This window comes from Ceratosolen solmsi, unplaced genomic scaffold, assembly GCF_000503995.2.
Source record: "Ceratosolen solmsi marchali unplaced genomic scaffold, CerSol_1.0 scaffold10, whole genome shotgun sequence".
Lineage (NCBI taxonomy): Eukaryota > Metazoa > Arthropoda > Insecta > Hymenoptera > Agaonidae > Ceratosolen > Ceratosolen solmsi.
In genome coordinates, this window is record NW_011948412.1 from 24,587,385 (window position 1) to 24,604,960 (window position 17,576).

Genomic DNA, 17,576 nt, shown 5'->3' on the forward strand with positions numbered 1-17,576 from the left:
AAAAGAAAGTGAGTTCAAATGCAAATTTTGTCAAACAGCAGTGGATATATATATGTATATATATATATATGTATGTATGTGTATGCACATGTATATATACGCGCGCGCGTCCACACGCACACATATATGTGTGTATACGTATATCTATATATAAATTTACATTCTTCGGGATACGGTTTATACTGATCTTGTTCTTTTTTCAAGAAAAAATCTCTATTTAACTGTTGTAGAAGAAAATATTAAACAAAATTTTTCTCACCTATTTGACAGCTTTACGCAACATAATTAATTGTAGCATGTACGTGTTGTTTCGTAAGAAAAATTAAAGAAAAAATGAAATCACTGATCTCTATCCATTACATTTTGTACAATAGTAACCTCCGTTATCGTGCAAATCTAATTTACGTTTTTCACCTCGAATTATCAGTTTTGTTTAATTAAATGTTATGAAATTCTAAACTTATCTAATTTCATCATTCATGAGAATTCAATACATATAGTCTGAAAAGTTTGTAGCTCAATATAGAAATAAACTTTTTTCGATCAAATTCATTTTTCAACATTAACGCAACGATAATTATTGCATTTTCCATGTAAAATTTTTAACGACAACATGTTTATTGTTTTTCTTTTTTTTTTAATTTTTATAAAAATAATGATGACATCGATTAGTTCAAACGATTATCGTTCAACAACAAAGCGTCGAATGGTTGAAATTTTCAAAAATTATTTAAAAATGAACAAAATAACCATAATGTCCATTTACATATTAAGGCTTAAAAGTTTTTTTAAACCACCCACATACAAGGAATAACTTGTTTTTCTTGGTCTCAAAATTTTCAAAATTATCTTAAAATTCGGATATTTTTATTGTTTATATATATTTCGAGGGCCCTAGAAAATTTAGCATCATCTAATAAAGGATTTATCATTTTAATTTTAATTATAGGAGATAATTGCATACTTTTAAACCATTTAGTCATTTATGAACCGAAGCAAGCTTTTGGCTTAAGCAATTCGAAAAAATGATATGAATGATGAATGATTCGAAATAATGCCTTATACGTATCAATATTTTCAGTCAATTCTTTTAAATATTAAATAATGTGCTATAAAAAAAGATTTAAGTAACCGATTGCATTTATATTAGCATTTTTTACGAAATACTTTTAGAACTGTAGAACCCTTTTTATAAAACTTACTTTATTATTTTAATAACTTCAACAACACATACTATCGCAAAGACCATAATTGTTAATTGGCAATTAATGATATATTTCCATAAAACTAATGAGATCAATTTTCCTCCATGTTGACTGTATTCTTTCTTGATTCAAATTTAAAATGATATCCTAGATGGCTTTAAAAAAAAGTATTAGACAAATTTCTTTAACTCGGTAAAATACTATAAAAATAATAAAATAACATTTTTATATTGATTTAAGAGACCAAGAAAGTCGTATTTTATTCATAAACTTATTTTTTATTGTTTATGAAAAACTACTTAGAGTTATTGCACAGATTAACATACGAGGTATCTGTAAGATTAGATAAAAAAGTTCGTGCAATTTTTTTCTCTGAATACTATTGGGACGAAATTTTATTTTGTATTGTCACGTTTATGTTAAATATCTACAAATAATTGTATTGTTAATAAGTTGAATAAAGATCGAAGTTGCATGATTATATATATTCAACGCACAACTATTGTAGAAATCATGGATAAACGACTAATAATCTAACCACATGCTCAATTATTATAATGTTAAGCTCTTTATAAAGCGAGGCAAAACAAGTTTCTGAAAGAATTCATATAATTTTTTCACCAATGAGCGATCAAATATTTTTATTTAAAAGTGGACGGCCACGTCGTAGATCACTCAGATAACTTGAATAAAGTTCATGGGTGTTAAATCATCACCTAAAAATAACTTTTGTTTTGCAAGACGTAGCTGAAAATATAGCGGAGGATCGATAGTAAGGAAGGTCGATCGTAAAGTGTAAAAATACGCAAAGTTATTGAAATCGTGAACGAAAATTCATGAACAAAAAACAAAGCGACAAATATAGCAGTATTAAAATAACAATATTGCAAAGTCTTTACAACCTCAAGTATATAGCTAAAACCTTTGAAAATGATACAGTGCCTATTTTACTGTTTGATACTTACGAAGCCAATTTTGTTATTTGTTTTAGAAGAGTTTTCATTTAGTAAACTTTGCAATTCATGAGTTATCATTTTATCGATTTTAAACAAAATGCACGAACTTCCTTATCGAATCTTGTGACTGTTTTCAGCAATTGTTACACCACTAACCGATTTGTAAATTGTTTAATATCGATTAAGGTAAATGTATGTTGTGTAGTGTAATTAATGAAAAATTTTAATTAATTTGGCTTTCTTGTACACTTTATGCACATATATTTGTATAAATATAATACAGTTTAAAAATTTAAGCTTGAAAATAATAACTCGATTTAATCAAGCGGAGATACACTATGGATGACCTCTCTATTTTTGGTTGTTTTTTGCTATGAGATCAGCAATTGCAAACTGTAAGAAATTTTTTTAATCGTAATACCAATAATTTCTTTATTTCGTTTGCTTATTTTTTTATACTTTTAAAAAAATAAAGCCTAAGTTCTCGCGATATTTATATAGTAAAATATCGGTAAAAAATAATCATACGATAGTTTCAAAAGATATCGTAAAATGGGAAAATTAGTAAAGAAATTGCGAGAGCGACACTTAGCCTAGGTTAATCAACAATGATTTTAGCATTTGTAGGTTATACCTATAGTTTACATTATACACATACGCGCGCGTGCATATTAAACCTATATATATGTGTACCTATGTGTATATATATATATATATATATAATATATATATATGTGTATGTATGTACACATTATACATAACAAAAAATGAAACCAAGTAATTTTTAAGTTGTATTTGTCGTAAGAAAGTTAGTTAAATAAAATTGACCACGACCTTTTTCCATGTTACTTTATAGTTTGTTTATTTTATTTTTATTTTTTTCAATTTCAAATTTGAAAAATAATGTTAAGCAATCAAAAGGCGTTAATAAGTGGTCGTTTATGGCCTTATTCAAAAATTTATTTTAATTATAACGAGAAGAAAATTTACATTTATATTTTTAAATCATGTAAAAGCAAAAATAGAAGAAAGCCAAAACCTAGTTATTACTCGCTATAAAATTGTAAACAAAAATGTGTGTAAGAGCATCTCATCGAGGATATTTGGTACATATTTATTTGTAACCTCAGTATTAAAGTAATTTGTACATATAACTATAAGAAAAAAAAGAAAAAAAAGAGAAAAATACTACTCAGAAGTACAGTTTCTTTATTTTTGTTGTCTCTTTCTTATTAATTTCTTCGCGGCAATGAATTTGCTCTGCATAGCAAAGGAATGAAATGAGAATTAGAAGAGAAATGACAGGCAGGTAGCAGAGTGAAGGGACTCTAGCTAGCTTCTGTACGTAAAACAGGTAGGAAAGCTTTATGGATTTAATATTACACTAGGTACTGAATAATTACGAATTGGATTATTAACTCAAGAAATCGTATTAAGTTATATGAAATGCATTAAATTTTCATTCGATTCTTAATTCCATATCTTGTATATTATGATTTTTGGATTTAAATCATATACGTTTTATTTTTAAATTGCTGGTACATTTAATTTTGCTAATTATAATGACGTAAGTCGAATATATTATTCCACGCTAGCGAATATATACTAAATCAGGAATGCAAAGTTGCTTTAATTTATTTATCAATCAGTCTCGAAATTCAATATTAGTTTTTAACCAAAATTGATTACAAGACTTTAAATCATAATATTCTATTTATTTAACACTTTATTACAATTTAAAGAAGTAGAAAGTTAGAAAAGTATTTAACATTCTTATATTATACTTTTATTAGATATTTTTATTTGACGTATGCTTTATTTTTAAAAAATCTGAAATATCAAGAACACATTTTTAATGATTTACATTTCCATGCTAAATATGTAAATTTATAAAAATTGTAATATTAATAACATTATTAACATAATAATATTCATGTATAAAAATTGTGCTCCATTTATTTTTTCAATAATTTTGAAGTTTCATCATTTAACAATTTACAATTCACCTTTAAATAGTGACAGTAAATTATTTTAACTGTATCTTTTAATATTTGTGTATATAAATGGTTGATATGCAAGAAATGCAAGAGTTATTCCTTGAAATTCGATATCATCAAAATATGAACACGTAATTAAATTGAAAATTAAAGAAAATAGCAAATTTAGTTTTTTATTTATTTATTTGCAAGCTAGAGAAAAAATTTTATTATTAAATTTCGACGGTATCGTATTAAGGTATTTAAAATTGCATAGAAAAAAATCTTGTTTAATAGCAAAGATTTCTACATCAAAGCATTTATATTTACGAATTAAAATATAATTTCTTTGGTTTTAATTTTTTGACTTACAACATATTTCATATTCATTATTTACAAATTTCTTTCCCATCTAAGCGATTTATCTTGTATTTCTTTATAAATAAATAGCATTAAAATCACGTATACGGCGAAAAGAAAAGCGAAAAACAAATCGCAAGTAAACATTTACGAATCTTTTATTTCTTCCCCATAATAATATTTTGTATTTCGTTTTCATTAATTTCTGGTTTACTGTGCGGCCTGTGATAGTCAGCGTCAGCGCGCTCACCATATTTCTATTAACAACGGCCAACGTCGCCGGAGGTAAGTCCACGTAAGTGCCCATTTTGTCCTTCTCCTACTACTCCCTCATTCCTTAGTTATCGATCGAACTTCCAATGTACCACCCGGTGTCAACGAACTGCCTCAACATTGATCGTTCGTTTTAGAAAGCAATAGGGTGGAAAAGCTCGGAACGTCCGAGTATTAAAGTAAAATACTGGAGTTAGTTATTTCACATTGAAATGTGTGTACTTTTTTTTAGCAAATTTATTTCACTTTTAATAATATTCCCATTAATTCCTCGGATTTTATTTGTAAGAAGAACAAATTCAATTTTGTGTAAAGTATTTTTTTTTTATTACATACGTCGGTAGCTTACAAAATTGATACATTTTGTTTAATAATAAAGATTTTTGTCATTAAAACGTGTGTTTTCTAATTATGAAGTTTATGGAAAGCTTTAATGCATGGTTTTAATCTTCTTTAATATAGAATTGCATACACAAACAAATTCGACATAGAACTATTACTATTAAAATAAGAGTTATTCGATATGTTCACTAATACGCATAATAATAAAATATACTGAACAGCAATTTATCGACTCGATTCTGTTAATACTGTTTATTTTATTTTCGGACTTTTTTAATCGATTTAACAATCAATATCAATTTAGTTGAAAAATCGAATAAACGTATATATATATATATATATATATATATCATTAAATAAATATTACTGATTATAATCATAAAAGAGGATAAGGAAAAATAATTTTAATTATCGGGTATTTTATTGCTTAGAGCTAATTCTTTAAATACGCATTTTTGTTAGAAAAATGTTTATCTTCAAAGCAAAATAACAAATTTGAGAAATAAATAGGGCGCGCAACAATTTTAATCCTTGCTTTTTTTCTTTTTTTCCTCCTTTTTTTGTTTTGTGTTGATAAAGACAAATAGATGTTAAGCTACTCTTCGACTCGACAAATGCTCTACAGTTTTTGATGAAGAAATTCCATGGCAAAGCAAGAAGATAAACTTATGTATTTTTAAAATAAACATTTAATAAATCATTTATTTTTTCAGTAATAATGTTATAGTTGATTTACCTTGCACATCTGCCATCGCATACTTTCAAGTATAAGAACAAAATCTGCAGTAATATAAAAATATAAATTAAATATTAAAAGACAATTTTTTATCAAAATAAATATTTAAACAATGTTTTTATGGAAGAAATATAATTTTGTAATTTATAAAAATATGTTTTTTATATATTGAAAATTATAAAATTAACATACATTTGTCACAAAGAATGTTTCCGATTGATTAAAGTTATGTTCTATCTCTTAATTATGATTCTTTAAAAAGCAAAACGTGTAAATTAAACTTAATCGAAAGATCATATAGAATTATAATTCTTATATTCATAAAAAATACATTAGCTAGGATTTTTTATAAATGGATGCATCATAATAAACAAATGTAATTTTGAAAATATGTTGAATAAAAAAAATTAATGTTCATACTTGGATGAGTTATGTGTGCTGTGTAATTGATGTATGAAAATATTTTGCATGACATATTGATATTTTAAAATCGATAAATTCAAAATAGTTTTGTTTCTATTTAAATGAAAATTTTGAAAGTAACATAAACATACGATTTATAAAAATGTAAGGTAAGTAATTATTGATAAATATAATTAATTTAAATGTATATTTATTTATATGATAAACAATTGAATATGTAACTTTTATTTCGTTCATCCTTGAGTTCCATGTTTGCGCGTACGTAATATGGCAGAGCCAATATGTAAAAAAGGTAATTGACCACGAAAAGCTTTTGAAACTTTACCAAGTTTCAAAAAGCGCACTTTATTCCAGCATACTGGTACGCTTATCGAGTCCTAAAAAATAATTTATACATATTAAAAAGTTTCATGAAAATTGATAAAGATATTTTTATTTAATGTTTAAATAGATTTTTTTTTATTTAGGAACTTCGTGTTCATTACTTTGTAATTTTGCTTTTCGAAACGTTTAGAACCGTAAACATAGCCCTATTAAAGTATTTAAGTTAGCAGCCTATAAAAATTAAAGATACATAGTTTTTAAAAGATTTTTAAATAATCAACTACTAATTATAAAATACTGCTTTTGAATTACACAGAAATTAAACTCTCCGTAAAGATATGACAAGTTCTAGCAGTTATTTTTCATGTTCATAGTGTGAAAAATATCTAGGTTTCCAAGTCAAGAATATTACTCAAGTTGACCATAAAAGATGCCTACCAGTCTTAATAAACTGTAGCTGCAGATCAATTCAGTGTCCATATAATGTGATAAAATTATACACATTAATTTTTCATATGTTTGTACTTCCTGACATAAAACATTAACTATATTAGAATACTCTTAATGTTAAACCGATACGATGTTCCGCAGCAAAAGAAGCATAATAATGCACCATACATTTTTATATACAAGTTAAATTATTTAGAACCATTATTGTAGATATTTATATGGAATTTTTATAGTTCAATAATTAGTATATTTTGCATTGAAAATGTTTAACATAAAAAATTTTTCATAAAATATTTCATATTTCTTCTTATTTATTATTATAATAGTTTAATTTTTATTTTATGAAATTAGAGTAGATAATAGAGTAAAAATTATATTGTAAGTTTATTAATTTATAAAAGCCACAGTTGGAAATGAAAATTATTAATTAATGTCAATAATTAATATGTGCAAAGCGTAATTATAATTTAAATTTTTGCAAAACATTTCATTTATATTGCAAAGACATTTAATACAGCACAATACTTCCATTTTGCGATGATGAAGAGCATGACAACTTTAACTTGTTCAAACTTGGGCTCAAGCTCCGCAGCTCGGGCATTGTCGCGGTTAATCTGAGACGTTCAGGCGTTGAGAAATTTATACGACTCGCTGTCTTCCCCGATTTCAACGATGAGATTCTGTCTTTGAGTTTTTCATCCACCTCGGATGATACTGCTAATTGCTCAAGCTTAAACTGTAAATTCGAAAATTAGCGATGAAAAACAATTATTCAAGGGCTGTTTAAACGATAAGTTTCGTTTGCACATCAATTTAATAATTGTTCATTAACTGCTATATTATTGTGTCGTTACACAGCCTACTGTAGGTGGTTGAGGTACTTGCAAATTTACCAATCGTATGCGGAACTTGCCCTTCGTACTGTATCTTAAAAATAAAGTGTGGCAATCTTAAAGTTCATATAGCAAAATTCTTAAAATTATATTTTGTTTTACAAGTGTTTTTCTAGTCCTTCAGTTATAGATAGTTTGACATATTAACCACGTCAACAATACTGATAGATGAACACTTAAAACCAAATAGATTATTTGTCGAATTTTAATAGTAAAACGGATGATTTGCGATCAAATAAGGCTAAAAAATTTCGGAAAATTTTGAAATTAAAAGTTTTTTATAGCATTCGACATTGATTCATCAAAATCATGTATTTCACCTTAGATTCGGGAGGAGGATCCTTGAAAAGGTATGTCGATTCTATTTCAAAGTCGGATTCCACATCCTGCTCGTAATCGTTACCGAATGTCTCGAAGCTGTCTTTCATAATTGTTCGACGACTTGTCCCCGGATAGGCTGGATAATAAGTCATCGCACGAGTCAGGGCAGTTTTCTTCGTCTGTGTCATGTGGCTTCCACGGAGTTGTTTCATGATTTCCATTTCGTAGCTCCGCACGCACATCTTTTTCCATTTGAGACTGGAATGGGCGCTACTGTAGACCACGAAACTGGTCATCCTGTCACTGTCGTTTAACGTAAATTCCACGTGCATGATGGAAGAGCTCGATATGTCTTTAGGAGTTGACATTCTCAGGACTGGACGCTACAAGGAAATTTATTGACAGAAATTTTATTGGTACTTGAGTTGAAAGTTAGCGCGATGTATAGTGGCATTTCAAACCCTTAATGCGAACTAAGTCACTTCAAGGTGTTGCACCTTATGTATTTTCGACATTGAGACAAAGTTGCATTAACCTATACTCTTTAATTTTAATGTATAACAGTATCTGGTGCTTCAACTTTATTACAGATTAAATAAAATTATAATAAAACATTAAGTAGTTAATACTAATTATATTATAAGTATTAAATTATCTGCAAGAAATTGAAAATAGTTTAAGCAGCAGAAGCCCTATTTATATAATTAATTTTACATTATTATATTCAATGCTGCTATCCTTATCATAGTTAATTTACTAAAATTTATAATTACATATATTTTAAAATAATTTTTAAAAGATTTTTAAGATTTTACTTAATAACTAGCACTTTTCTTTTAATCGTGCATATTTTTGTAATTACTGTTAATATAAACTGTTAATTTAATATCTTACATAAGATTTTTGATCATCAAGTTCAACTTTATTGTATAGTTTTATCGTATATAATTTCCTAAAGCGTGCAAAAAGATTTTGCTCATTGATAGTGTATCTTCTGCATTCTTTCTCTTCAAATTTGGCTAGATTTAATAAAAGAAAACGTATATTAATTAAATACGAGACCACATATAAAGGAGTTTTCAATTATGAGTTTGTTACACGCTGAAGTTTACTGTTTCTTCTATGAAATATTTGTGCTTTTTTCAAAAGATTTCATTTAAGAAGAAGAATTTGAAATTTATTATTTTTAAATTTATAATTACATAGTACTGGAGAACCAACCGCTCAATTATTTTTTATTTCGTGAAAATCGATCAGTTTTTATATTCGTGTTGGTGCTCCATTGTACAAACAGATGTATCTGTTTAGTCATTTTATTTCAATAATAGAGTAAACGCATTTACTATTAAAATACGGACTTAAAAAAACTTAAATTTTAACTTTTAATTAAGAAACTTCCTTATCACGATCTATACATTATAATTGAAAGTGTGTGCTTAGCTATGTGATACATGAAACTAGAAAATATATGTTTATTATGCAAATGATCCACGGAGCGTATAAAATAATTAAGCACTGCTTGCAAGTTATACGTTGGTAAATTAGCTTTCACTGAGTAGTCAAATATAGAATAGATACACAGTCTCAAAAGTAATACATACGTCGTAATCAATTTTAATTGAAAGATAGTAAGATATATAAAATTAAAATGAAAAAGACTTAGCAATTTCTAGTATTATTTAAAAGTTATTTTTGCTGCTAGTGAGAATGCATATTTGTTTTATAACAATTGTAAATGTATAAAATAACTGACATTTTTAAACTTTATATTATGATTTATTATGCCAATATATAGATATTGTGTGTTTCTTAAATAAACGTAGTATAAATATAAAATAAATGAAATTCCCAACACACGATTGAACTTATTTTTGTTGAAGGATAGACATCGTGCTCGATAACTTCGTAATGATTAATTCGATTAAGATACATAATGATTAAATGAGGTATAGAAAGTCACAAAATTTACTGTTTATTGTAATGTTGTTCAGTGTTCTAGCTGTCAAAGGAAAGCGTGTCTGTTTTAATATTTTATAATTTAATAATTTAATGGCATATGAACTTTATAGATAAATAATGTTTAATAATTTTCATTGGACGTCAAAATTGATGATTAATGAAAATTTTTAGCTCAATTAATTATAATGAATCGTGAAATAAAATATAATAAGTATAATAAGCTTTACGTATCATATATCCTTGAAATATTATTATATTTAATTAAAAAATATTTGTTCAAATATAATTAAATCTCTTGAATTATATACGTACTTACATGACCTTTCCTTTCCTCCTAAATCTTCATTAAGTTCGTTCACGCCTCACAAATTTCCCTTTCATAGAATGCGTCTCACTGGTAAACTTACATTACTACTCATATTCAAAAGTACTTGACCGATGAAAGTATTCGTCTAGTGCTGCCATCAATGAAATTTGGGCTCTTAAACATAATCGATTTGCATGCCGTCGCAGACAATAATTAAAATTATAAATAATTAGTAAAATCAATTATTTATATGTTTAAAGTAAATACTATTCATGAGTAGAAGAAAATGCACGAGCAAACTATATGTGATTTAACTTGTGTACGAATAAACAAAAATTTATTATTTCTAGCAAAAATTTATTTAATCACACCGTTAATTTATTAAAATATTACAAAAACAATTTATTTGATGTCATGTGTTAAAACACTTAGAATTCCCGCATCTTGTTACGCGCAAGCGCAACTTTATTTCTAGAGTGCATTGAACTCCAGTCAAAATGTTTTACGATTACTTAATAAATTACCAGACAGTCATCTAGGTGGTATTTCTAATTAACTTTAATGTGATAAATTTCAACTTTAAAATATTTCTTAATAGAAAAATTAATCTTTATCAACTATTTGTGAATGCATAAGCAATAACAATACGTTTATGTGTTTATAACAATTTTATAGATTTTTACACTTGTAATTATTTTCTTGTTTTTTATGCAATTAAATTTCAAGTGCGAAACATAAACCGTACATCCGTTTATAAATTTAGTAATAATAATAATGTCATCAACAATGCCAATGCAAAATAGTCACATTTTTATTCGTTCTATGAATAAGTTTGCAAATTTATCAGCAACTTGAAATGTTATTACAAATCAACTATATGGAAATAAAACTTATAATTGCTGTTTAAAATATGAAGGGTTTTAAAAAACGCACAGGTAATAAAAAGAAAGTTACCTCAGAATAAATTGTTTATTAAAAAGTCAAAAACTAAAAGTAGCAAATAAATATTGAAACAAAGATTTATTTAAAAAATGTTTCATTGTATTCGTTTTATATTATTAATAATGAATAATAATTGTTTCAGAAGAAAGTTTTTTCAGAGATTATTTTATGTTTAATTATATTACAGTTATTTCTATATTTTCTATTATTCTTTTTTTATATGGATTTTTTCCAATTAATTATAATAAATATGACATTGCTACAAAGAGAAACATTCCTAAGTTCGTTGATCGTACAAGGTAAATTTTTTATAAAATTTTTTATAAAGATTTCTCAATGGCATATATTGAAACTATTGAATATAATTTTATTTCTAGAATTAAATTGGATGATGTTTATAAACCTGTTATTAAGAAACTTATAATAATGGTTATTGATGCTTTTAGATGGGATTTTATTTCTGGGCATAATAGTAATGAAACTATGCCCATTACACACACTCTTTTAAAAAATAAAACAGGTTGTATGTATAAAACAAAAGTCAATATACCAACAGTTACCATGCCAAGAATAAAAGTAAATTTATTATACCATAGTAATATAGGATTAAATCATTTCTTTTATAATAATTTCATCAGTTCAATATTATAGTCATAATAACAAACATGTTATTGCTGATGTCATTTAAAAAATAAAATAAATCAAAATTTTTAGGCAATGATGACAGGATCAATACCAAATTTTATAGATATTGTTTTAAATTTAGGAGCTAATGAAATAACAACTGACAATATCTTATTGCAAATTAAAAATCAAGGACATAATATAGTTTTTTATGGTGATGATACATGGGTAAAACTTTTTCCAAGTATGTTTCATCGGTACGAAGGCACAAATTCCTTTTATGTAAATGATTTTACTGAAGTAAGTGCATATAAGTATAATTCTCTCTTAAGATATTCAAACATAACTTAAATTTTTAGGTAGATAGTAATGTTACCAGAAACATGGTAATGGAGTTAAATAAAAATGATTGGTCAATAATGATTTTACATTACTTAGGACTTGATCACATTGGTCACATATCTAATCCCTTTAGTTCCTTAATTAAACCAAAACTTCAAGAAATGGATGAAATTATTGGTACTATTCAATCATATGTAACAAAATCGGTAATTGTACCTAATTTTAGTCAATATATTTTTTTGTAATACAAATTTGATTTATATAATTAGTAGCCAATTTAATTTTAATGTTCAATTTTTTAAATATTTATTTTTTAAGATAAAGATTTCAAATTAAATCTTGAAATTTATAAGTACAACCTTCATTGTAAATTAACAATTTACTGTTGCATAAATTATCCTTGTATAATAATAATCCAAAGTTTGTATGCATTTGCAGAACAAAAAGAATGAGCCAACTTTATTCTTAGTGTCTGGGGATCATGGAATGAAGGATTCTGGAGGACATGGTGGGTCAACTTATGAAGAGACCCACGTGCCTTTGTTAGCATTTGGTAAATCTTGTAAGGAACCAAAAAATCAAAATGCAGAAATTGCTCAAATAGATATTGTACCAACAGTGTCAGTATTATTAGGAATTCCAATGCCTTCCACAAATTTAGGAACTGTTATATTAGATTTAATGGATGATTTCTCTTTATCTCAAAAATTGTTCATCTTACATTATAACGCTGTACAGTTATTTCTTCATTATAAAAAGATCGATGACTATCAGTATACTAGTGAGTAAAAAGAATCGCGAAATGAAATAAAAAACTTTGTAAAAATCTTTTCATCGTAGGAGCCAATGAAAATTATGAAAATGCTGTAAAACTTCATGCAGCATGGCTGAACACAAATAGTCATCCAAACGAAATGGTACACGACATCATTATGATGTATGAATCAGCTATTATTAAAATGAAAAATAAGCTTACTAGTAGTTTATCAAAGCATGATGTTCGAGCAATGACTTTAGCCACAGTATTTTTGAGTCACGTCAGTTTATAATACAAATTTACAATTTTTTTATGAATTTTAAAAATTTGTAGTAAGTAGTATAAATTGATCAACTGATTATTTTGTTCTCAGATTTTGTATATAAGCATGTGTACAGAAAGGTCAACGTCCACTTTGTATAGGCCGTTTCTCACTGTTTTTGTTACTAGTTATATTATCTGGATGTTCTTAAATCAATTATTTAATTCAGAAATTGAGACTATTTTGTTTTCCCAAAAACTAGATTCACATTTTGTATTTGTTACCATACCTATTTTTGGAATATTGATATTAAATTGCTATTTATGTGCGATTCATACCTTGCCTAGTTTTAAGGTGCGATAATTTTTAGTTTGTTGATTTATTATTATTTTTTTTATCAATTAAATAATGTAGTTTTGTTTTAATTTTATGTAAAGGATTCAACAGTTCTTCAAATTTTGTTAACTACTGGTACTTTAGTACATACATTAAGTTTAAGCAGTAGTAGTTTCGTCGAAGAAGAACATCAAACTTGGTATTTTTATTGGATTACAATAATCATATTTTTTACTTATGATAGTTTAAGAAATTATACTCATAAAACATCATTAAAGTTACTTATGTTATTGCTATTGTTGTTGATTAGTCACAGAATACTAAGAATACTCAATAGTACTGGTGATAAATACGCACATTTACCTGATATATCAGGATGGCTTCGTGATCAAGATTCAAATATTGGGATGACTGTAATTCTTATTTTTGGTATATTTTATATTTTTAATATTTAATATATATTAAAATAAGATGTTCTTTTACTGTTTTATTGATTGAACATTATAGGTCTTACCTCACTAGTCTATTTAGACTTTATTTACGAAGACATTGTATATAAATCTATTACATTTATTTTAGATTTGTGTATTGTAATTTTAATATATTTACGACACGCTGTAAGTAATGTAGTGCACAAGCCAAGCTTTTATTTTAATTCCCGGTATGTTTCACAAAATTGTTATTAAAAATAATTCAAATAAGTCGTACTTTCATGTGTTTGTATTTACAGAGGAATTGCCGAGATTAACTATTTATGGGCTTTCACTTCGATTTATCTTCTTCATAGTATTTATCGATTAACAATTACCGTCCGATGCAATAAAAACAAATTTCTATCACTTTCATTGTTTTTAATTTTAAAGAAATGGATTATAATTTCTTGTATATTACATCGCCCTTACAACGTAATTTTACTACCAATGCAATTAATGGTTGGCATAACAATATATTATTTAACAAAACATAAAAAAAATTTTGATATAAAAATATATCTTTATCTGTGGTCAAGCAAAGTATTTTTTTTTTATCAAGTAAAGATCATTTCGTAAATATTTTAAATTATTGGAAAATTAAATTATTTTTATTAATAAAAGTTTATTTTAGGGCAACTCAAATAGCTTAGCAACTATTGATGTAGCAGCTGGTTACATTGGACTTCAATCATATCAACCAGTAATTACTGGTCTCTTTTTAATTATCAATACATATTCTGCAGAAATTTTAGGTTTTATTCTGTATTTATATGATAATTCACTTCAGTATTGTTATCCGTAAGTTAATAACTTTTTATTAAATTTCTTCGGTGATAAAAAAAAAATAAATTTTTAAAAGAAACAAATTTACATTAAATTGCTATTTTTTAGATCATCTATCATGTTATCGTTATGCAAAAAATATGCGTTTTGGAGACTTTTACCAATGACTTTTTATACAATCATAATAAATTTTCATAAACATCACCTTTTTATTTGGAGTGTATTTGCTCCAAAACTACTGTATGAAGCTATGCACTGTGCAGTATTATTGTCCTTGATGTTTCTTTTACAATTAAAGTTTGTTTTATATGATTTGATAAAGTTGCAAACAAAAAATTTATAAAAGAGATTAATTATTATTTAACACTATTATTTAATATATATAAAATTTGCATGGAAATTAGTTTTAAATATATAGATTATTTTAGTTTCAGGGTTAATGTTAATAAAAAAAAAAATCTACTTTAGAAGATTAAAAAAAATTAATTTACTACAATGGCATTTGAATAAAAGTAAATATACAACACTATGATCTTACTTTTAAAGTACCTTACATTTAAAAGTAATTACATAGATCGTTTTAGTAAATTTTTGTTACAGTAATTAATATAAATATTATGGCTCAAAATTACACATACTAATAAAATTAAACTAAAGTTAAATAACAAATATTATAAGCGATTTATAAAACAGGAAGCATTTCACAATCTAAATAATTAATAAAATGTATAAAAACATTAAATATTTTTGCTAAATTCATCTAAATTCAGTTTTAAAATTATTATTTTGTATTTTCATAATATTTCAACACATTTAATGACCATAGATATATACATTACCCTTAGTATTAAAAAGTTATAAAAGATTAAATAATTTTTATTATATTGGCCATATATAAAATAAATATATATAAAATTTAATTATATTTTTAAATCATTTAAAAAGGATAAAATAAAACTTTTCTATTACTAAGAATTTTACAATAGATTTTTTTTGCATAATTTATTTACAGACATAACTTTTTATTTTAGTTACCCTAATTTACAATATACCATTTGGAATTATTATGTGTATTTTTTAAAATATAAAATAAAATGCTTTATAACAGAAATTTCTTAAAATACTTGGATTTTTATTACATTATATATTCTTTACATATTGAAAATAAACATATTATTTGTATAAAGAGATAGAAAACTGTAAATTCTTTTCTAACCTGAGTAAATATACTTAATAAACAATATTATGCCGTAATACTTTATTTCATCAACATCCTGCATGTGCTCTTGATATACTTTTTCAATTTTGATTTATATTAGTAAAATATTTTGTATCTTCTCAATTAATAATTTCAAATCAAACTGTAAACAATAAAGTCTTAAATTCACTTTGCATTTTCTCACTATATATATATGTATATGAATATTTTTTTCAATATTATTATTAAATAAAAATAAGAGATTATGTGAAAAAATAAAAATATTTTATAGTGAATAATTACACTAACGTGTATCAATAAATAAAAAATACTATAATATAAAAATTATGTTATAGATAACAAGTTAAATAGAAATGTTAAAGAATAATGAGTAATTTTCTAAATTTTTAGACATTATTTCTTAGTTTACTTCAATTTTAAGATGAAAACTTTTTTTTTAATATTAAATTACTTATTAATATTTTTATATATCCCTCTACTAATTATTTCAATACTGCACTTAGTAAATAAATGTATAAGTAATGTATTTAAGTGTATATATTTATATATATATATAAGTAAGTGTATGTATATATATATATATATATATATATATATAAATGCATAAATACATAGGCAAGTTTAGATAATTTAAAGGTACATTGCAGTATTAAATATGTAGAATATAATTATTTAATTATTTTAAAAATAAAGTTGTTTCTATTTTAATAAATGTATCTTAATATCATTTTTAATTAAAATAAAAATAATTAAAGTAATGTTTTCATAATTATAGAATACTAAATAAATTTGATTATTTTATATAATATAAATATAATACTAAATTGTACCTTTAAGATTTACATACAATATTTCTACAATGTACAGATTGTGAAAACAAAAATAAATAGACGTAACAAAATATTAAGAACAATTAATTGTGCGCACCATTAAAAGTTTCGGTCATTATATTTCTAATGAGAAAATGAAAATCCAAAAGTATCTTAAAACATACTTTTAATTATTAAAAATTCTTTAAAATATAGAATAAAATGATAAATTCTTACAAAATTCAAATTCACATTAAAAAAGTACTATTTACGGACATCAATAGTAATAAAAGAACTCTGTTTTGAATTTTCATTAAATACATTACAATTAGTAATTAATATTTTGCTAAGATTGCTTACTCAACTAATTTATGAAATTCAATTCAAACTTGGTTTCTCAGTCTAAAATACTTATATTTTATATGTGTTTATTATAAGAAAATAAATTGTTAAAGTGTAATATTAATAATTATATAAATTTTTTTGTATTGATTTATCTTAAAA

General features: G+C 24.9%; 2 protein-coding genes across 2 annotated transcripts; one reads left to right on the forward strand and one right to left on the reverse strand.

Moving 5' to 3' along the window:
* Positions 1-6,504: 6,504 nt before the first annotated feature.
* Positions 6,505-8,632, reverse strand: LOC105363034 (uncharacterized). Its single transcript, XM_011500608.1, has 3 exons — positions 8,259-8,632; positions 7,575-7,781; positions 6,505-6,648 (listed from the first exon to the last, which is right to left on the reverse strand). Exons 1-3 carry the CDS (start codon positions 8,625-8,627, stop codon positions 6,505-6,507), a joined length of 720 nt encoding a protein of 239 aa, XP_011498910.1. The 5' UTR covers positions 8,628-8,632.
* Positions 8,633-11,435: 2,803 nt separating this feature from the next.
* On the forward strand, positions 11,436-16,602 carry PIG-G (phosphatidylinositol glycan anchor biosynthesis class G). Its single transcript, XM_011504746.1, has 14 exons — positions 11,436-11,460; positions 11,610-11,766; positions 11,845-12,043; positions 12,182-12,391; positions 12,451-12,639; positions 12,872-13,214; positions 13,274-13,470; positions 13,564-13,806; positions 13,890-14,217; positions 14,296-14,449; positions 14,519-14,819; positions 14,893-15,059; positions 15,153-15,371; positions 16,599-16,602. The coding sequence occupies exons 1-14, from the start codon at positions 11,436-11,438 to the stop codon at positions 16,600-16,602; spliced, it is 2,736 nt and encodes a 911-aa protein (XP_011503048.1).
* Positions 16,603-17,576: the final 974 nt, after the last annotated feature.

Bases quoted from the DNA above. Each gene is read 5' to 3' on its own strand.
- PIG-G (XM_011504746.1), top strand. From the start codon at position 11,436: ATGAAGGGTTTTAAAAAACGCACAG. The intron at 11,461-11,609 runs GTAATAAAAAGA...TAATTGTTTCAG, and splicing joins GGGTTTTAAAAAACGCACAG to AAGAAAGTTTTTTCAGAGAT. The intron at 12,392-12,450 runs GTAAGTGCATAT...TTAAATTTTTAG, and splicing joins ATGTAAATGATTTTACTGAA to GTAGATAGTAATGTTACCAG.
- LOC105363034 (XM_011500608.1), bottom strand. From the start codon at position 8,627: ATGTCAACTCCTAAAGACATATCGAGCTCTTCCATCATGCACGTGGAA. The intron at 7,782-8,258 runs GTGAAATACATG...TCGAATTTACAG, and splicing joins ATCCTCCTCCCGAATCTAAG to TTTAAGCTTGAGCAATTAGC. The intron at 6,649-7,574 runs GGAAGTATTGTG...ATTATTTTTTAG, and splicing joins GCTCTTCATCATCGCAAAAT to GACTCGATAAGCGTACCAGT.